Here is a 22254-nt window from a genome sequence, read left to right as displayed (position 1 = left end):
CAGTTTATTAGTTTTGTCATCAATAGTGATCATGCTCTGACCTTTCCCTCCTCTTTAAACATCCTAACCCACCTGTTAAAACACAACCCCAGAGAAAGGAGGCTACACAGGCAAACACCTCCTTCCTGCCTGCTTTCCTTAATTAAGGTGGGATCCTAGAGGGACACGTTTCTCATCAAAACACTGGTTACCAAAACAGTAAATACTGCACCACTCGACTGATCTGGACTGGGTCAAAGATGGAGGTAAGACTGACTACTGGTATTTTAAGCTATTGATGGGTTATGCGTACCACCTTTTTCACCCACAGTACTGCCAATTAGCCACAATCATGTCACCGATTTACTGAAGTTCAGTGAATGGCAAATAAAATGGCCAATTCTATCCTGCACGGTAAAGAGAAAAGGAATGGAAAGGAAAGAACAAGACATATTATTTACTAAGTCACTTCTCAAATAAGGAGTTAGTTTTGTGTCATTTTAGGACTAGGAGTTTGAAAATATAGTATTTTTAGGAATATATTCCACACGTCAAAATCAACTAAATAAAACTGGAGGTCCCATGTAATTAATCATAATGTGACCTTACAGCTATAGACTACCACCGATTAAATAAAATGTATAAAGAAGGATTTTTTTAAAAAAAGATTTTATTTATTTATTTGACAGAGAGAGATCACAAGTAGACAGAGAGGCAGGCAGAGAGAGAGAGAGAGGGAAGCAGGCCGATGCGGGACTCGATCCCAGGACCCTGAGATCATGACCTGAGCCGAAGGCTGCAGCTCAACCCACTGAGCCACCCAGGCGCCCAAAGAAGGATTTTTTAATGCTTTCATGCAGATATAAAACTTTGCAGAAGCATGGAATGCATCTATACAGAAATGATCCTACCTAGCTAAACAGAATTACTTCAGATATCCCAGAAATAAACAATAATGTTCACTGAGTAACTTGCTGTTTTACCTGAAACATTTTAAAGAGGAAGAAGAGGCAGAGATCGTTTCTTCTTCTGGAGAAGGTGGAACAAAGTCTGTATCGTAATCATCCTCGTCAAGCTCGATACACGGAGACCTCTCGACCGAAAAGAATTCTGTTTCTTCCAAGTTCTTCTTTTCACCACTATCTAAAGTAAAACCGTGGACAGACACAGGTTACTTTCATCGCTCCTGAGACAGACAGCACAGGGCAGGACCCCCGGGGTGGTGCCAGCACTGCCCGTGCGCCCTCCCTCTGCACGGCCGTGTGGGGGTTTCCTCATCAGTAACGACTGAGTCACCTGGCCTAAGTCTAACGGATGTGGGAAGGAGGCTGACGATCTGCTTACGGATTTGCATGATGGTCTCCAGTTCAATTAGAAAACCCAAACTCAGTATCAGCACCTCTGTTTTCCTATTTTTCACTCATATTTCAGTAAGAGGGAAGTATAATAAATGAGTCTGATAATCGTACAAACACTGTTAACTTTACCACAAAGGCACCCTGGTTACTGAAGTCGCCACGTTCAGTGTCCCTCTCTTGACTGTGTGGGACTATAATGCCCAGTGGTTGCTCGTCAGTTTATGTATTTGATCAGACTCCATCGCCTCTCACCCCCTAGCAACCATGATGGCATTCGGTGTTTTTTTTTTTTTTTTTTAATTTTTATTTATTTATTTATTAAAAAAATTTTTTTTAAAGATTTTATTTGACAGAGATCACAGGTAGGCAGAGAGGCAGGCAGAGAGAGAGGAAGGGAAGCAGGCTCCCCGCTGAGCAGAGAGCCCGATGCGGGGCTCGATCCCAGGACCCTGGGATCGTGACCTGAGCCGAAGGCAGAGGCTTCAACCCACTGAGCCACCCAGGCGCCCTGGCATTCAGGTGTTCAGAAGTGTCAGCCTCACATTTATCACCACTTCATAGGGCGGGTGCTTCCACACATGGCTAATCTCAGCTGTGAGCTTCTGGACACCTAAAACCTAGGAGACTTTAACAGAAAATGATGTGAATGTCATCTGGAATAGTTTACTGTCATATCCAGATCACGTCATACATCCATAGTCAGTGGGAGCATGCCATAAAGGAATTATAATGGAAAGCCTTAGTTTCACGTCCCAGTTCTGCCACGAGCTAGCCAACGGGGCATTAAGAAACCATTTAACCTCCGTGGACCTTATAGAGCTATCCTTGGTGTTTATGCAAAAATTATGTCAGCAGAATAAAATCTTTCATTTCATCCATGGGTCCCGCCTCAAGAAGTGGCCAACAGACTGAGCAGCAGGGCCCTCCACGGAGCCCAAGGACAAAGGCTGGATCTATGATCTATTTGCTATTGTTCCCAGTGCCTAGCTTTGACTAAATTAATACAGTCAACATACTGAAAGGGGATAAAACATCATTTTTACCTCTTTCTTCTCCCAAATGAGTTTTTAAAGGCTGACTCTCCTGAGGATCTCCAGGTATAAGGTCTTCAGGATTGGGGTCATCGTCAATGCAAATCACATCGTTACTGAACCATTCCGAGTCGTCATTCTGTTTCTTAGTCAAACACACTTGCTTGCTTTCAGAGGAGGATAGAGTCAAATCAGCCTTTACCGTATTTGCTTCGGGAAGCTGTGCTTTCAAAACATTTCTCTTAGACTTTTTGGATTTCTGAGCAGTGCTTACTCTCACAAAGTGATTTTTGCATGGCGTGACAAATGCTTTTGAATTTCCAGAAGTATCAAAGTCATCCATATCATCCCAATCGTTGATGGTAACAAAAGAATCTGATGAAGAACTAAATTCTAATTTCTTGAAAGTAGCATTACTGGATTTTTTTACAATCGGTGTGTTCTGGGTATTACATAAAACTCCCTGTGGAACTTGCAACCCATCTGGCAATAATGGTTTTGAAACAGCTCTCTTGGTTTGCTGTCCTGCTGGAGCATTTCTGAAGTCGCTGGGCCTTGTCTGCTGACTTGCGGTGAGGGGCGGTGGTCCACTGAAGGAAAAGGCCTCAGTGACATTAACATCTTTATCATTTAACGCAGGTGTTTTCGCTACTGAGACACTAGTGACAGATACATTGTTGGCCAATGTTACTTTCTTTTTAAAAGTGAAACCTCTGAAACATAATTGAAAAACTGAATTAGACTGGTTAGTTTTAACAAACCCACCAATTATAGGAAACTCTAAAATCTGTTACTGATTTACACAGCAACTCCTTCACTGTATCACAAATGAGCAAAGAATCTATCTCCCTCTCTGGTTTTGAAATTTATATGGTAACTTCAATTATACTTTGCTCTGACCTTTCCAATTTAGAAGCCAATTATTCAGTTTTGAGAGGGTCCAGGCCATTCCCACTACTTTTATTTCATAGGCAGGTCGTCCTTAATGAGTAGCACCTGATTCAGCGGGAGGGGACAGCATAAAAGAAACAGACAAGAGACGCAAGTGTAGTGACTTCTTGTCTCTCTGACACATGGTCTATGGGGAAGACAGGTGACGACTGAGAGGCTACACTGGAATCTGAAGGACAAGTAAAAGGGGCAAGTGTTCTGGGTGTCTGCTGGCCTTGGTGACATGAAGTTCAATGGTAACTTTAAAGTCCAGCTCCCAGAACAGTTGGTGAAGTTCTAGAAATTATTATTAAATGTCATAAGGAGTTTGGAGTCTAGCTCAGAGGAGAGAACACAACTGGAGAGCTACAGTGGCCTTATAAACTGTTTCTGGAATGGCTATAAAATTATATTAAAATATTAAAATACCCATTTTCCCAAATTTATAAGAAGATTCAATATTCATTCATCCTACAGATATCTACTGAGCAAGCATCACGTGCCAGGAACCAGGCGAAGGTACTGAACATTTATTACCTGGAGCTCCTAATGCATGCACTACTGGTAATTTGCAAAGTGGGAAGATCACTGACCCCTCAGCTTCATTTCCTCATCTGCACAGTAAAAGGGTTGAAAGGGAAGGTATTTCATTTGTATGATACTGTGGGTCAGTGCCTGTATGGGAGCCAAAATACTTACAAAGGTTTCGGTTTTGAAGGGCTTAACTTGTTACTAAGTTTTCTGGCTGAATGGCGTTCTAGTTGCTCCTGTAGATTATTCTGGGGAACAGCAGCCATGATCCTAAACAGTGAGGAAAAGAATTTATCAGTGGAGTTATGTACTTTGGATTAATCATAGTATTCTTGGGGGGGGGGGCGTGGAGCACTGTTCCGACTGTGCTCAGTCAGGGGTTTTTTTGGTCAATAAATTGCTCTGACATTTTTTCACAAGTGGTGGTATTTGAACTATTTAACCTTTAACTCACTTGAAGGCTCACTTAAATAGCAAAATGACCTGGTTTCCCTCAATGCTAAAATAAGCACAAAAGATATCAGACAAGAGATTATTTGTGAAGGATTTGGAGAAAAACAGGACGGGGCTTGGGCTTGAAGAATAAATAGAAGCTGGATGGGGGTGAGGTGGGAGTGAACGAGGAAAGCACACGGAAAACCCCAAGAAGAGATGAGCAGAAAGAGGACTTTCCCCGAGCACCTTCCTACCCCTGGTGGGACAAGTGGGATATTGCTAGATACCGCTCATGATAACGCACAGCCCCTGTCCCCTGAAGGTTCCTGAGGCCGAAGGAAGACAGGAGAGCTGGAATCCATGCACAGGCAAAAATTCTCCTTCAGGCTGACAGTTACAACCCCTTCTCCCATCCCATCCTGACCAGAGGTCTACTTTTATCTTATGCCATGTACCTTAAGAGGAAGGGTCGACTACACTAGATGATATTCATGGAAATACGAAGTTTTACAGAAATCATATTCCACTCACTGATTATTAAAATAATCTGTTTAACAGCAGTTTTACTCGATTTTTTAAAGTTTATTTATTTTAGTAATCTCTACATCCAATGTGGGGTTCAAGATCCAAAGTCATACTCCTCTAAGCCAGCCAGGCATCTCTATTTTACTTTAAGTAGTAGTAAAAACAATTTGGAAGAAATGAAATTGTATTCAATTGAGAAATTTCCATTTGTCCAGCTTGACGAAGATGATTACGATATAAATTTTGTTCCCTGTTCTCCAGAAGGAATGATTTCTGCCTCTTCTTCCTTGTTAATATACTTTAGGTAAAATAGCTAATTAATAAACACTGAAAAATTCACACTGATAATGTCAATTATATCTTAATAAAGTTGTTACCAAGATAATCATAAAAAAGTAGACAGAAGGGTTATAATGAACTCCTACATACCCGTCACCCAGTCTCAACAGTTTATCAACTTGCCCAATATCATTTCACTGGACACATATCCCGGTGTCCTCACTTTACCATTCTGGAAATTAATCTCCTCAAATGATGTATTTTAATCCTGTTGTCCCTTCTTTATTCATTACCTGGAATATTTCTATCAAGAGACATCTCCTCTGATTTACTATTTTGCTACCTAGTATGGTACAGTTCACACAGGAAAGAGAGGATAAATGTTAGATTCTTTCCTTTATTTATTAATTTTCAAATCAATGACTTGATTTTCTAATAACCCACAATGATGGTCAATTTTTTCCCCAGTATTATAAGCTCACAGGTTAAACATATTAGGTACATTTTAGTCCAATAATTATCATCCTCGCTGTTTGTCCAATTATTTCATGTTTGGCCAGTGGGAGTCTCCGAAGTCCTTTTGCATAACCTTCATAGTCTGCGAGCTCCCTTGCTCTCTTGAATGAAAAGATATTCCAAGCTAATCTTGTGTATTTCTTGCCCCAGACTTAGAATCAGCCATTTCCCCCAAAGAGCCCTGATTTTTTTCATGGAGAATATGTTAAGACCACAGCCTCCACAAGTCCAAAGGCACCTTCCTATTTTGTCCCAATGTGGGGCTTGAGCTCACAACTCCGAGATCAAAAGTCGCACAAGAGTCCTATGCTCCTCTGACTGAGCCTACCAGAAGCCCTGGCACCCCCCAGTTTTATATCCAGTTAAAAGGATTGGTCTTTTGTTGAAATATGCTCTCTCCAAGGTCCATCCAGTGTGGGAGTCCTTTGCAGTATAAATGAGAAAGAGAGAAGTCACACTGCCGAGTCTCAGCATTTCAACCTTTGCAGCTGATACAGAGGCAGAGGCACACAGACCTTCATCCTTAGACACTAAGCAGAACAAAATGGTCCATGGCATCATTACAGAACTTTCCCCCACATTCCAAGTTTTTACAGCTTTTATCTTATCCCTCTATGAATTTTCCATGTCTTATTCATTTTTGCATCAAAACCAGCCCCGGTACTCTTAAGAGATTTCCAACATTACTTCACAGCATGATGACATGTGTATTTACTCATCTCAATAGTACAAATGCTTGATTAAATACTTCATAACTGTAGTGACACATTATGGATTCATAGTTATCATGCAGTCAGCCTGAAACCTGAGGCACTCTTCCCTATTTTTAAGCAACACAACATTTTGGTTATTCCCAGAGGGCAGCATCCTCTAGCCAGAGACATATCCCAAAGCATGGCAGCAAGCACATAATTTTCTTTTCTTTTTATTACGTTCACAATTTTCTACTCAATATTCTTCAGTGGGAACGCTCTTAAGAAGTTGGGTGAGTGCTGAGAAGCAAGGAAGTGTCTCCTTTGTGCCTACTCCATTAAAACATTAAAATTGACACACAAAAAATTGTTCACTAACAACAGTAAAGATTAGTGATATAAAATTAAAGGAGGAAAATAAACTGAACACAGAGACTAGTGATAAGTTTCACAATACCAAAGAAGAGCAACTAAGCGATGAGCCCAGAAAACTTCTGAATTAGGCTCCCCACAGGAATCGCAAGTGTAATTTGGAAAATGATCAACAAGTTTCTCTCACTTGCGGAGGGAAATCATTCTTAAGCCACTGTATTAAGCAAAACACTGATTCAAAAATATGAAAAAATTTACTGAATGAAACAAAGTAAACCAGAAGACCATATCCGTGCACAGAAACAATAAGCCAGTGAAAAGAAGGAATGAGAGGATGATATGATAACAATCCAGAGCTGGAATACAAAACATATACCCAGTAAAAGAGACTTCTTCAAATCTGTGTAAATTAAAAGAAACCAATGGCAAAAAATAAATGATTAAAGGGGCCCTATCTGAACAGTATCTTGAATAACAAAAATAGTTTAGGCCAGAAATGAGAGGACCTTTATTTAACAAGCAGGTTGTGATACTAAGAAATAGTCTAATGACATTAAACTAAAAGGAAAAAAAAATTTAAGTAATCTCTACACCCAACATGGGGCTCAAACTCACAACCCTGAGATCAAGAGTTGCATGCTTCATTGACTAAGCCAGTCAGGTGCCCCTAAAAGGAAAAATTAAAAAGATCCAAGCAACTTTCATTCACTTGTGACAAGAAGAGAAGTATCTTCTTGGAGTTTGTTTTTTTTGTTTTTCTTAAGATTTATTTATTTGAGAGAGAGAGAGTGGGGTGGGGAAGAGAGGGAGAGAGAATTTCAAGCAGATTCCACACTTAAGTGTGGAGCCTGATGGGGGGCTCGATTTCACAACACTGAGATCATGACTGGAGCCCAAACCAAGAGTCGGATGCTCAGCTGACTGTGCCACGCAGGTGCCCAGAGTTTTAACATGGTAAAGTACACACCTATTTCCCAAACTGGCTGTTAAGAAATGTTCACATTGATGGGGCTCTGTGCTCAGTAGGGAGTCTGTTTCTCTCCCTCTGCCCTTCCCCCAGCTTGCACACATGTGCACACTCTCCCTCTAAAATAAATCTTCAAAAAAAGAGAAATGTTCAAATAGCAACAATGACTTTAAAAACACAAATTTAGGTAGACACAAGCAGAGGCTTGCAGACTCTGTGTTCCTGCTTTGCCAGGAAACTACAAAAGTTCTTGTGCCAGTGAAGCAGAATTTCTTAAGAATGTAAGGGGTGGAGAAGAGAACACCTATGATGGCTATGAAGGCCCTGATGCCATGAATGTCCAATTCATGTCTTCAGATGATCATGTAGTTACTGTGGTAAGAGAACATGTGCTAACATCCAGAACAATAAAAGCCACGTTGTGTGGCCTGAGTCAGTCTGCTGAGAATGAGACTACTGAGGTCAATTTCATGTGTGCTATCAAAGGTATGCATGGGGGCGCCTGGGTGGCTCAGTCGGTTAGGCATCTGACTTGATTTTTGGCTCAGGTCATGATCTCGGTGTCGTGAGACTGCCCCACATGGGACTCTGCACTGGGCATGGAACCTGCTTGGGATTCTCTCTCTCCTTCTGCCCCCACCACCCACCTCTTTAAAAAAAAAAAAAAGTACATGTGTATTTTACCTACAAGATTCACTACACTAATAGCTCCTCAGAAATGCCCAAATTCCCAACTGCATCTGAAACTGGGCTGGAATTGCTGGTGGCTGTGAACTTCTAGATTGTTAAGTATGATAAATTATAATAAACTGTTCACTTCTTTCAGTGTTCAAAAATGAACAAAAACAAAAATTTTAAAAGTTCATGGAAGGAGAGGGTCATCTGAGTTAACCATGTCGGCGATGTGTTCTGAGAACACTGGCAGGAAAAGGACTGTTGCTGGGAAATGCAGTTATTACAACAAAAGTAAGGTTAAAGACTGCAGAAAAACAGAAAGACGACAGAGAAAGCAAAGTTTTCTCCCTCCGCCTTTTTTTTAAAGGCAGAATTCCTTTTCTTTCAAATAAATGAGACGAAAGTTACTATTCTGGGATCTATCACAATCAGTATTACCTTCTCTCTAGGTCAAGCTTTTCTTTTCTTTTTGTTGTCTTAGGATGGCTACCTCAGGACACAGGGAGAGACTGGCCAAAAAGACTGCTCTTAAGAAACTCAGGGCCAACTAACATTCAGGTATATCTTGCTCTGTTTCCAGTTTCGTGCTGGAGGTGTAGGTTTCAGGGGTGGGCTCCACTTGGTTACTGTTCAAAGGGAGAAGCTACCTTTCCTGGGGCAAAAGTGAGGGCCAACCTTACAAACCTCAACTTCACCTCCACGCACACCAAGGACAAGCAACACTCTCTCTAAATAAACATCAAGCAAACACAATTTCTAGACGAAGAGAGACTTTTGACTAGGATTTCATAACTATATATTTTCTTCATTTATTGTCATACATAGTTTATCTTCTGGGAAGAGGCATATCTGTGTTAGTTAACTAAGTTAGTTAACTAAGAAAAGCAGAGCTGTCAAAATGTGGAATCCGACTACATCCCACAAGAAAGGGAAATTTATTAATTACTGGGTATCAGGTGGTTGTCAGATCCATTTTCCCAAAGATCTTCCATATCGCTATTTTTATTACAAAGGTTTTAATTATCTCTCTCTTTAATATCCATAGTAAAAATGTATTTAAAGTAATTCTCCATCTTTTAGACTTTTATTTAACTTCCAGTTATATTTAATAAGTAACATTAAAACAATGGATAAGAGCTATAAAAAGAACCTACACATTATATCAAAGAGTCCAAGGCAAAGGGAATTAATAGTCATTGCAGAATGATTAAAAAGCCCAAACTATACTCAATCTCTATGACCCAAACAACACAGCAAGAAAGTGAATAAAGCTGAAACTGTTGGGGCACCTGGGTGGCTCAGTGGGTTAAGCCTCTGCCTTTGGCTCAGGTCATGATCTCAGGGTCCTGGGATCGAGCCCCGCATCGGGCTCTCTGCTCAGCAGGGAGCCTGCTTCCCCCTGTCTCTTTGCCTGCCTCTCTGCCTACTTGTGATCTTTCTCTCTGTCAAATAAATGGATAAAATCTTAAAAAAAAAAAAAAAAGCTGAAACTGTTAAAAATGCAAGGAGAAATAATGGAAAGAAACAGAATTGTAAGGAAATCAGCATCACTTTACCACAAAACACAAAAACCAGTGGAAATGAGAAATGTACTAAGAACCCAGCTTCTTTGGTCAATCCTGCCACAAATTCACTGTGTGGCTTGGAGGAATTCATTTACTCTCTCTAACATCCTCATGTGTAAAATAAGGAGGTTGGGTTGGAGAGTATCTGTGTTTCCTTCTAAAATTAGTCTTCTATGATTCCAGAACTAAATGGTAACTGGCAGGAATAAAATGAGAAGTAGAGAATATAATCCTTTAAAAAATGTTGATTAGCAATAAAAAAAGCTGTCAAAGAAACAATATACACAAAAAACCTAGTTTCAATTTGGAGGCACAAGTTAATAAAAACAAATGAACAGGGGCACTGGGGTGGCTCAGTCGTTAAGCATCTGCCTTCGGCTCAGGTCATGATCCCAGGGTCCTGGAATCGAGACCCACATCGGGCTCCTCGCTCGGCAGAAAGCCTGCTTCTCCCTCTCCCACTCCGCCTGCTTGTGTTCCCTCTCTCGCTGTGTCTCTATCAAATAAATAAATAAAATATTAAAAAAAAACACAAATTAATAAGGAAAATAAAAGTAAAATTTAGAAAGTTTAAATTATGGTCTAAATAAAACAACTGGAGCTAATGAAAAATCTCAATATTATAGAATGATACTATTTTTAAACAGTGAAAATTAAAACACTATATACTGAACTCTTAGTTGGCAGCGGTTTTTAGTTTTTAGCATTTTAGGTCATAGATTCTGATAACAATCTGATGGAAGTAATGGACCATCTGTGCAGAAAAATGAACACAATTTTGTAAAAAGTTTCAGGTGGTTCTGAGTCCCACCAGAAGCCCGTAGCCCTTGCGAAGAATCTCCTTCATCTGAATATGACTTGAAGGAGAGGAAGACAAGGAACTAATTATACACTAATCTTAGAAAAAGCACAGAATAACAATTCAAACAAAAATTTTTAAAAGGTTTTATTTATCTGACAGAGAGAGAGAGAGCACAAGCAGGGGGAGCAGCAGAGGGAGAGGGAGAAGCAGGCTGTCCACTGAGCAGGGAGCCTGACGTGTGTCCACTGAGCAGGGAGCCTGATGTAGGGCTCAATCCCATGATCCTAGGATCATGGCCTGAGCCAAGGCAGATGCTTAACTAACTGAGCCACCCACGCACCCCTAAAAAAAACTGGATGAAATGAAAGCCAATAAAGAAAAATTAGGGAAACTGACACAACCAAGAAGTTGTTTCTAGAGCACAATAAAGGAACAAATAGTAAAACAAAATATGAAAGGATAAAGTAAAATATAAAAAAAAGAAATAAAACATAAAGGGAAACAGAAACACTAAGTACCAAAGTATGAGTTGATATGAAAAATCTAAATTAAACGGACTTTTCATTAAAAAAGAGATGTCTTCAATATTGATATAATAGGAAACCAAAATGAACAGTCAAAACCAAAAAGAACTGTAAAGTTTCTCTAAAAAGCACCAAATTCATTCTACAACACAAGCATGGTCTTGACCCTAAAACATCGTAAGAACCAAGTAAGAAACTTAAATTCATGCTCACCAACCTCAAATGGGCCTGCAGCTCTGTGGGGGGGGAAAAGTACATTTCTCTGGCCAATATACTCTCTCCTTACTTCTCCTCAAACTTCTTACTCCTCTCTCTCAGCAGATGAGGGATGACAGAGATGACTTCCTTTCTACATGACAGAGAACAGAGAAAACGACCACAGAAAACTTCCTCACCTTTCTGCTGCCAAACACGCAAGCTCTCCCTTTATGTGGATCCAGCCTACTCTCTTTGACAAGGTCAAGTTCTCTATCTGAACCCGCAGGCCCCCTACACATCCTCCATCTTCCTAAAAACCTTACTCTGTTTATTACTGATTTTTCTCCTTCCTGTGTAATTAGTTCATCCTTCTCAACTGGCATCCCTTTACCTTCGAAACATGTGAGAGCCTCTCCCTTTCAGGAAAGAAAACTCCAAAACACGATGCTTACAGAACTCTGTATCTCCTTTCCTGTAGAGCCAAACTTTTTTTCTTTTTAATGATTTTATTTATTTATTTGACAGCAAAAGCTCACACAAGGGAGGAGCAGAGAGAGAGGGACAAGGAGACTCCTGGCTAAGTGTGGAGCCCAACATGGTGCTCAACCCCAAAACCCTGAGATCATGACGTGAGCTGAAATCAAGAGTTGGACACTTGACCGAATGAATGAGCCACCCAGGTGCCACTAGAGCCAAACTTCTTGAAAGACACACCTTCATTCTCCATTTCCTCACTCTCAACCACTCTTTTCCTCATATAAATCTGGCTTCTACCCTGACCACAATGCTAAAAACCTTAATAGGGCCACCAATGATCTCTATGTTACTTAATCCAACAGCTTTTTTCAAACCTTCTCTTTCCTAACCTCTAAGTATATGACATAGTTGACTACATGCTCCTTCTTCAAACAGGGGCCTTCTATCAGACCCTCCTGACGCAGTTTACTCTACTCATCCTTCAACATGTCAACTGAATCATTACTTCCTTAAGGAAAACTCGATATTTTGGTAATAGCAAAAGAGGTTAAGAGCATGGGTTCTGGGCCAAAGTACATGGGTTTGTGTCCTGGCTCTGCCATTTATTGGCTAAGTGACCTTAGACATTATCATTTAACCACTCTGCATCTCAGATACCTCATCTATATAATGCCCACCCACCTCATGTGGTTGCTATGTGAATTTGAATGAATTAGTATTTGTGAAGTGTTCAGAATGGTCTCCAGTAGAGAGTAAGCAACACATATATCTGTATTTACATAGATATGTGTGTGTTTGATGAAGAACAATTCCCCTCTAACACATTCTTATAATAACAAATACCTCCCAACTGCAGTTCTTATCATAGTTCTAACTCTACGTACATTTAAAAAATTATTTGATTGGGGACGCCTGGGTGGCTCAGTTGGTTAAGTGGCTGCCTTCGGCTCAGGTCATGATCCCAGAGTCCTGGGATCAAGTCCCGCATCGGGCTCCTTGCTCAGTGGGGAGCCTGCTTCCCTCTCTGCCTCTGCCTGCCTCTCTGTCTGCCTGTAATCACTCTCTCTGACAAATAAATAAATAAAATCTTTAAAAAAAAATTATTTGATTGGTTATTTCTTCTACTAGATTATAAGTACAATGCAAAGATTGGGCCCTTATTGATTTCATAACCCACAGCATCTCTAAATACCTAGCACTTAGCTAAAACTTATTAAATGAAAGGATAAAATCAACTTTAAAGAATATAGAAAGGATGGCTCAAAAGGACTTTATTATTTTAAAGATTTATTTATTTGAGAGAGAGAAAGAGAGAGAATGAGAGAGACTGTACATATGTGCACAGGGTGGGGTGGGGTGGAGCAGAGAGAGGGGGAGAGAGAAACTCAAGCCAACTTGTCTCGGAGCATGGAGCCCAATGCACGGCTCAATCTCACAACCCTGAGATCGCAACCGGAGCCGAAACTAAGAGGCACTTAATCAACTGTACCTCCCAGGCGTCCCTCAAAAGACCTTCAACTGTGATCAACTATGCCTTATCCCAGAAATGTAAAGCTGGTTTAACGTTAAGTAAAATCATTAATATGATATGTCATCTTAATAAAAATCAGTATGAAAAAAAAAAAATAAAAAAAAATAAAAATCAGTATGATCAGATCAATAGACTTTAAAAAATACATTTCTCCTGGGGTAAAACATATATGCAGTAAAGTACACTGATCTTAAATGTACGTCTCAATATAGTTTAACTTACATATTCAACCTTATAAACGACATTCAAAACATAGTATAGAACATTTCTAACACTGCAATATGCCTTCTTGTCCCCTTCCCCAGTTAATTTACTGCAGATGTAACCACTATCTTACTCTATTACCAATGATTAGTTTTGCCTCTTCTTGAATTTCTTCATTCATATATATAGAATTATAGAGTACGTATTACCAATGCATTTTTGAAAAGCCATCTGATAAAACTCAAACCATTTCTAATAGATAGACTGAACCACAGAATTAGAAGTTAAAAATTAAGGCCCACATTTATATCTTATATTTCACAACAGGAGTGAATCCATTAAACACAGGGACAAAAGACAAAGCCGTTCTCTTATTTTCTCTATCATATAGGATATTTTGCCAATGCGAAAATATTCAAAAAAGAAAATTCTAGAAGAGATGAGAGTATCATTACATGCAGACAATATGATTATATACCAACACAATGCAAAGGAAATCAGTCATAACAATACATAATTAAAACTTCAGCAAAGTGGTTAAATAAAAGACAAGTAGAAATCCACAGAAGTCAAGTGCATTCTCGTGTAGTGGTAATAACTAACTAGAAAATACAATTTTTAAAAAGCATTCAGTTAACAATAGCAATGAAAAGTACTAAACTACCAATTAACCTAACAAAAGACATACATCTTCATGATATAAAGAAAATGACCAAATATTACCGGGAGAAATAAAGAAAAATTTGGAAAATATTTCATAGACAAAAGTTTCATATTCTTCAATGAAAGGTTTAAATATCATTAAGATAACCGTTTTTGATAAGTTAATTCATGAGTTTAACAAAATTCCAACGAAGACACCACAAGAATACTTCATAAAACTCGACAAAAATGCTTCTAAAGTTCATTTGACAAAAGTACAAGACAAGAATATGAAATAACATTGGGGAAATACAATTACGTTAACTATAACAGGAATTTAAATGGCATGGTACACATGGTACACATCTTGCGCCTGGGTGGCTCAGTGGGTGTCTCAGTAGTAAAGACAAGCTCAGGTCATGATCCCGGGGTCCTGGGATCAAGCCTCGTGTCGGGCTCTCTGCTCAGTGGGGAGCCTGCTTCCCTTCCTCTCTCTCTGTTTGCCTCTAGACTACCTACTTGTGATCTCTGTCTGTCAAATAAGTAAATAAAATCTTAAAAAAAAAAAAACCTAAAAAAAAAAAAACTAAAAAAAAAAAAAAAAAAGAATAACCTAGGGGTGCCTAGTTGGTTAGGCGACTGGCTTCAGCTCAGGTCATGAACCTGGAGTTCCAGGATCAAGCCCCCACATCCGGCTCCTTGCTGAGCAGGGAGTCTGCTTCTCCCTCTGACCCTCTCTCCTCTCATGCTCTCTCTCTTTCTCAAATAAATAAAATCTTAAGAAAAAAAAGAAAAAGAAAAAAAAACCCCTCGTCTCTAAAACATAATGTTTACGTGTGGTGAGAGAAACATAACAAAATGGGGAAATAATGAGTATTTAACAAGCGTTATTGGGGTATTCAGCAAGCAATATACTCTAGATCGGGAGCTGGCAAACTACAACTCACTGGCCAAACCTGGCCTGCAGCCAATTTCTGTAAACAATATTTTACTGAAACGCAACCATACTTCTTTGTTTCCAGACTACCTATGACAGCTTTAACACCATACTTGGGTAGTTATGACAGAGACTATCTGGTCTGCAAAGCCTAAAATATTTACTATCTGGCCCTTTATAGAAAAGGTTTGTTGACAGTTGCTCTAGACTGGGGTTGGGTAAAAAAAGGAATTATTAAATACATCAAATCTATGAAAAGAAGTTAAAAAAATTATCAGGCCAAAATCTAAACAAAAGTGGGCAACCAGAGAGTTATGGAAAGCCCTGGAATTGCTTTTATTCTAAGACAGATGTCTCATCCTGAGAATATGGACATCACTTTTGATAGCCCTGGAGGGAAAAGACGGACAGCATGAGAGTTAAGGCCTAACCAGGGTGGGAAATGTTCCCCTATAAAACCAGCACCCCCAATGGCTATATGATTTGGGAAAACATAAACTAAAATTAAACTCTATTTCTATCCCTGGTGTCTGTAAGCGAAGAGAAGTTACCAGCTGCTGAGGGACTAAGTGGGACAGACCCTGAGACCACAAGCCCAAAAATATTTTCGAATCAATTTTTACACTTGAATAACTTCTTACAACTTGGAGTCATGAATTTAGATTAAAGTGATCCTAACTCCAGAACACCTGGCAGAAGCAAATGCAAAAACATCCCTGGAGAAATAAACCTTTATCTTAAGGCTTAAATAATTCCCATAAATAATTCTTCAAGACAATACATAGCAAACACAGACAAAAATAGCCAAGCACACAAAGAAACAAGGCACCAGAAATGAGAACTAGTTGTAATAGAAAAACAGTTGAACAGTATTAGGCATAAAAGTATAACGCAATTATACTTATTTTGTTTAGAAAAATCAAAAACGAGTTTGGAAGTATCTGCAGTAAACAGAAAACTATAAAAATGATCTTGCCAAGAGAACTTCTAAAAATGAGAAATACAATAACCAAAATTAAGAATTCAATGAATGGATTTACCAGTACATTACACACAACTAAAGAGATAATTAGTAAATGGGAGGGAAAATGACAAGAAAGTGTCCAGGATCAGTTTCCAGGGATTTCTCACATTCCTACATGGTCCAAGCCTACTGAGCAAAGGACATGTTAAATCTTTGGCAGCTAGACATAGTGTGTCCCTCCAGAGAGATCTGGAGTCACACCTCCCCAGAGACAACCCACAGTAGTAAAGACAAAGCCATCTCCTTTCTCTCCCTGGAGACATTTCCTTACATTTCAGGGTAACAAACCTTAAGGCACCTTCCCCATCTCACCTGGGGCAGATTTGCCTACATCCTAGGCTAATGAGTAATCTCTCTGGAGGGAAGGACGTGCAGTGTGTCAGCAACCCTTAAGTGTTCAGAGTCTCTGAATTTTGGAGTTCCTTTTCTGTGATGCACTAAAATGTATGTATGCACAGTATCAACTTGCCCTTATCACCTCACCCTGTGGGAATTAGGGCATGGGGAAATGATGCAAGATATTGCTGGCTGTGTTTGCTACAATAACTTGTCTTTATCTCTGATCCAGGGGTCTTGGGTCTCGACAGTACCTATGTAAATGTGCACGTATGTGTGTATAAAAACCTGTGACAGGCTAACTTGCTAGTTTAAAGGAAGGGCATTATCTAAGATCCTTCATGGTTTCTGACTTAACAAATGCATACTCAGAGAGATAAACAGGTAGAAAATATGAGAAGTTAGAAGACATGGAAGACACAGTTAGAAACTATAACAGAAATTAAACAGAAATCTAGTTCCAGAAAGAGGAGAAAGTGGGGCAGAACTAATACTTAAAAAGGTAACAGCTGGGATGTTTCTAGAATCAAAGACAAGAATCTTCAGATTCAAGAATGCAGACAAATTCTGAGCAGTATAGATAAAAAAGAAATCCACATCAAATTATATCATTGTACAACATTTGAACAGAAAATTGATCTCTTCAGCAAAAATGAAAATCAGAGGAGGCAGTAGAATGGTATTTTCCATGTGCTCATAGAAAATAACCTAGAACTCTTTTCCCAGCAAAAATATCCCTCAAAAACTGAGACTGAATTGTATTCTTTAAAAGGATGAATTTCGTGATATGTGAATTAATCTCAGTAAAGCTGTTACTTTTAAACTGACTATAACAAAAGCAATGGATAATAAGTGTTGAGGATGCAGAGAAATCGGAACACTCATACACTGCTATTGAGAGTACAAAATGGTGCAGCTGTGTTGGAAAAGTCTGGCTGTACTTCAAAAGCCTAAACAGAGCGATTTCACTCCTAGATATACACTCAAAAGGATGGAAAACATGGATTCAAACAAATACTTGTACCTGAATGTTCACAGAGGCATTATTCATAATAGCCAGAGAGTAGAAACAACCCAAATGGCCATCCACTGACAAATGGAAAAATAAAACATGTATATCCCTGTGATGAAATATTATTTGGTCATACAAAGGAATACAGTACCGATTCATGCTACAATAATGATGAACCTTGAAATACTATGCTAAGGGATAAGAAGCCAGTCACAAAAAAAGGCATATGGTATGATTCCGATTATATGAAATGTACAGAATAAGCGAAGCTGTAGAAAGAAAGTAGGTTAGTGATTGCCTGGGGATGGGGGTGATGATCAGATTGGGGGGTGATGGCAAGGGATGTGGAGGTTCTCTTTGGAATGAGGAAAATATTCTGAAATCAGCTGTGACAATGGCTACACAAGTCTATGAATATAATAAGAGCCAGTGAGTTGTACTCTTTAAATGGGTGAATTTTACGTTTTGTGAATTATATCTTAAAGTTGTTATAAAAAAAAAAACACAAGGTAAAATAAAAACATTTTCAGATCATCAGAACCAATAGTTTTCCACCAGCGACTCTCATTAAGTGAGATTCCGAAGGAGGTACTTCAGGTAGTAGAAAAGTGAGCCTACCTGTAAGTTCTAGATGATAAGTGGAACTATCATCAGATAGTTGATAGATGATATCAAGGAAGGAAGTCAAGACCGTGGTAAATATGTGGCTAAATCCATGAAAGCCTTGACTGCACAAAGCAACAATAATGTCTTGCAGGGCTGAAACAAATCGTTAAAATACCCATCAATAATGACACATAAGTGAGGTAAAGACAATTAATGTGCTCCAAGGCCTCTGTGTTGTGAGGGGTGTATGGTGTTGTTTAGCTCTACACTTTGAGAAGACAAATGTGCATTCTGCACTTTCTAGGTAACCAGGTAACCACTCAAGAATAAAAACAGAATGACTTAAAACTTTTTTTTTATATATATATATTTTAAGATTTTTTATTTATTTGACAGACAGGGATCACAAGCAGGCAGAGAGGCAGGCAGAGAGAGGAAGGGAAGCAGGCTCCCCGCTGAGCAGAGAGCCCGATGCGGGGCTTGATCCCAGGACCCTGGGATCATGACCTGAGCCGAAGGCAGGGGCTTTAACCCACTGAGCCACCCAGGCGCCCCGACTTAAAACTCTTGATTTCAGCTCAGGTCATGATCTCAGGGAAGCCCTATCTTGGACTCCACGCTCAGCAGGGAGTCTACTTGGGGTTCTCTTCCTCTCCCCCTACCCCCTGCCACCGCTTGCATGCTCTCTACCTCTCAAATAAATCTTTAAGAAAAGCTATAAGAAAGGAGAGAAAAGGGAAAATGTAATACAAAGCACAAAATAAGTTGGTAGTAGATTTAAATCCAAATATTTGTTAGTTACAATAAACATAAACTGGGCACTTTGGCTGAAAAGATGATCAATCTGAACTTAAAAAATGAAATCTAACTACTGTATCCGCTGTTTGTCAGAGACGTCTAATACTAGGTGTACAGAAAGGCTGAAAGTAAGATGAAAAAAATATGTAAAAACTCACCAGAAGCAAGCTGAGATTGATATTAATTATATTTGATATTATATAATTATATAATTATATTGATATTAATACCAGACAAAATAGATTCTTAAGACAGAAAGCCTTACTAGAGATGATGAGAATCACGGTAGGATGATAAATTCTGGGGCACCTGGGTGGCTCAGTCATTAAGTGTCTGCCTTCGGCTCAGGTCATGATCTCAGGGTCCTGGGATCGAGCCCTGCATTAGGCTCCCTGCTCAGCAGGAAGCCTGCTTCTCCCTTTCCCACTCCCTCTGCTTGTGTTCCCTCTCTAGCTGTCTCTCTGTCAAATAAATAAAATCTTAAAAAAAAAAAAAAAAGAATTCAATTCACTAGAAAGATATAGAACTTTAGATCTGTATGGCCCATAAAGTATCTGCAAAATACATGAAGCAAAACTGATAAAATTATAAGAAAAAGAAAAAGACTATAATTATAGATTTAAAATTAGCTCTCAGTAATTGATAGAATAAGTAACTAAACAATCAGTAATCACCCAGAAGAACTGAATAACACAACATTTACAACTACAAAATGTGCATTCTTTTCCAGAACAGATGCTTACAAGAAGCTGACCATGTACTAGGCTATAAGGCAAGTCTCAACAATTTCAGTGAAGTCACAAGATGTTCTCCAACCAAATATAATTATGCCAGAAATCAATAATAAGATAATTAGAAAAAGTAATTGTTTTAGTATCCAGTGATGATTCAGGCCTGAAGAAATAATAGTGTGAGAGTAAACAGGATTGTGCAATGATGGTTTTCATAACCCTTTCCATCAGTCTTTGTAGTGGGCACCATCGTTCAGTAGCAGGCATTCGACAGTAAAGAACTTTCCCTTCTTCCCTATTTGCTTTTTATCAGTAAGGATTCTTAATGTATTTGGTGGGTTGTCATCCATTACTGTCATTATTTCCACGCTTAAATGCTTTCATATTTGATTAGTGGGAATAGAGCTCCTTAAAGCTGGCTCCTGTATCCTTTTTTATTTTTAACTGTGCTAAATTACAAGTAATATAAAATTTACCATCTTAATCATTTTTAAGCATTGGTTCAGTGGAATAAAGTATATTCACACTGTCGTGCAACAAATTGCCAGAACTTTCTCATCTTGCAAAACTGAAACACTATACCTGTTAAACAATAACTCTCTACTTCCCCTTTCCCCAGCCCCTAACAATCACCATTCTTTCTGCGTCTATGAATTTGACTGCTTTGGTGGACCCATACAGTGTTTGTCTTTTTGTGAATGGCTTGTTTCACTTGGTATATTGTCTTCAAGGTTTATTCATGCTGTAGCATGTGTCAGAATTTCCTTCCTTTTTAAAGCTTAGTGATATTCCATTGTATGGATCGAACACATTTTGTTTATCCATTTTTCTGTCCATGGACATTTGGGTTGTTTCCACTTTTTGGTTATTGTGAATAACGTTGCTGTGATCATGTGTGTACAAATATCTCTGAAACCCTGCCTTCAATTCTTTTGGGTCTATACCAGGAGTGAAATTCCTGGATCCTATAGTAATTCCATTATTTTTAATTTTTGAGGAATAGCTATACTATGTTCTACAGTGGCTATACCATTCCACATTTCCACCAACAGGGCACAATTTCTCCACATCCTCACCAACACAAGTTATTCTCTGCTTTGTTTTTTATAGTAACTATCCTAATGAGTGTGAGATAGTATCTTGTGTTTTTAGTTTGCATTACTCTAATAAATTAGTAATGTCGAGCATCTTTTCATGTGTTTTTGCTCGTGTATCTTCTTTGACAAAATGTTCATTCACTCAAATCCTTTGCCCACTTTTAATTGGGTTGTTATTTATTTGTTTTAAGGAACTATAGGAGTTCTTCATTCTGGACTAGGGAAAGGGGAGCAGGAAGGAGGCAATACAAAGGGGCATGAGGAAACCTTTGGGAAAGATGAATATGTTAATGAACCTGATTGTAGTGATGAGATCTCCTATCAAAACTAATCCAATTGTACACTTTACAGGGACACCTGGGTGGCTCAGTTGGTTGAGAACTGAATCCCGACTTCGGCTCAGGTCATGATCACTGGGTCATGGGATTGAGATCGGGGTCCATGGTTAGCACAGAGTCAGTCTGGGATTCTCTCCCTCTCCCTCCACCCCACCCCTGCAAAAAAATGTACACTCTACACATACACAGTTTACTGCAGATCAATAAAGCTGCTTTTAAAAACACAAAACCCAAAGGCATCTAGAAGACTGAAAAGTTTTGGGGAAATTTTATTTCACTTTAGCCCTTCAACAACTAAAGACAGATGACTAAACCAATAATTGTAAGAATAAAAAGTTAACTAATAAAGAATTTGGAAGTTTTCCTTCATTTCCTATGCTCTGAAACAATGTACTTAGCACTGGGATTACGTGGACTCAAAAAATTTTCAATAGAACTTCTCTGTGAAACCATTTAGATCTAGTGGGTTTTTTTGGTGTGTGCTCAATGGGACAGTTCTTTCATAACCTTATTCTATGAAAATTGAGTTATTTAACTTCCAATCTTTGCTGGCGTCAATTTTGGTAAATTGTATTTTCCTAAGTAATTTTCCATTTCATTTGAATTTTCAAAATCATTTAACACAGAAGTATGCAAATTAATATTATTAACATTTTTTCCACTTGTTATTTTGTATTTGTGATTTCTCCTAATGCTCTTAACTTAGCAATTAGTTTACCTGGTTTGTTAAATGGTTTGAGAGCTAAGATTGTGATATCTCAATCAGATGTTTCTCTGTTCTCCATCTCATTAACCTCTGCTTTAATCTTTATTGTTTTTTACTCTCTTGTGCTTTCTTTTGTTTTACTTTGTTCTTTTTCTAACTTTCTAAGTTTGGAATTTATTTCATTTATTTCCCTTTCTGAATTGTAAGACAATAAATCTCCCCCCCCCGCCGCCAACCACTATTTTATATGTATCTTACAGAATCTAATGTTGTGTTTTCATTTAATTAATTTTCAGGAATCCTTTATTTTAATTTGTAGTTCCCCCTGCATCCAAGAGTTCTTTAATTGAGGGTTTCATTTTCCATATAGAGCAATCTTTTGTTTTTTTAAAATTTCATTTTAAATTTCTAGTTTTGTTGTATAGTGATAAAGACT

General features: G+C 38.7%; 1 protein-coding gene across 1 annotated transcript in view; it reads right to left on the bottom strand.

The window, feature by feature from the left end:
- The window catches only part of BLM (BLM RecQ like helicase), an 89731-nt gene that overhangs the window by 58642 nt on the left and 8835 nt on the right, over positions 1-22254 (bottom strand). The window contains exons 2-4 of the mRNA XM_080808151.1: positions 3998-4099; positions 2381-3081; positions 963-1122 (exon numbers count right to left, since the gene is read on the bottom strand). Coding sequence (XP_080664277.1) covers positions 963-1122; positions 2381-3081; positions 3998-4095 — 959 coding nt within the window. The 5' untranslated portion in view covers positions 4096-4099. The remainder of the gene's footprint in view (positions 1-962; positions 1123-2380; positions 3082-3997; positions 4100-22254) is intronic.

The sequence above is a fragment of the Martes martes genome (genome assembly GCF_963455335.1).
Source record: "Martes martes genome assembly, chromosome: 7".
NCBI lineage: Eukaryota > Metazoa > Chordata > Mammalia > Carnivora > Mustelidae > Martes > Martes martes.
This window is presented reverse-complemented; position numbering and strand designations above follow the sequence as displayed.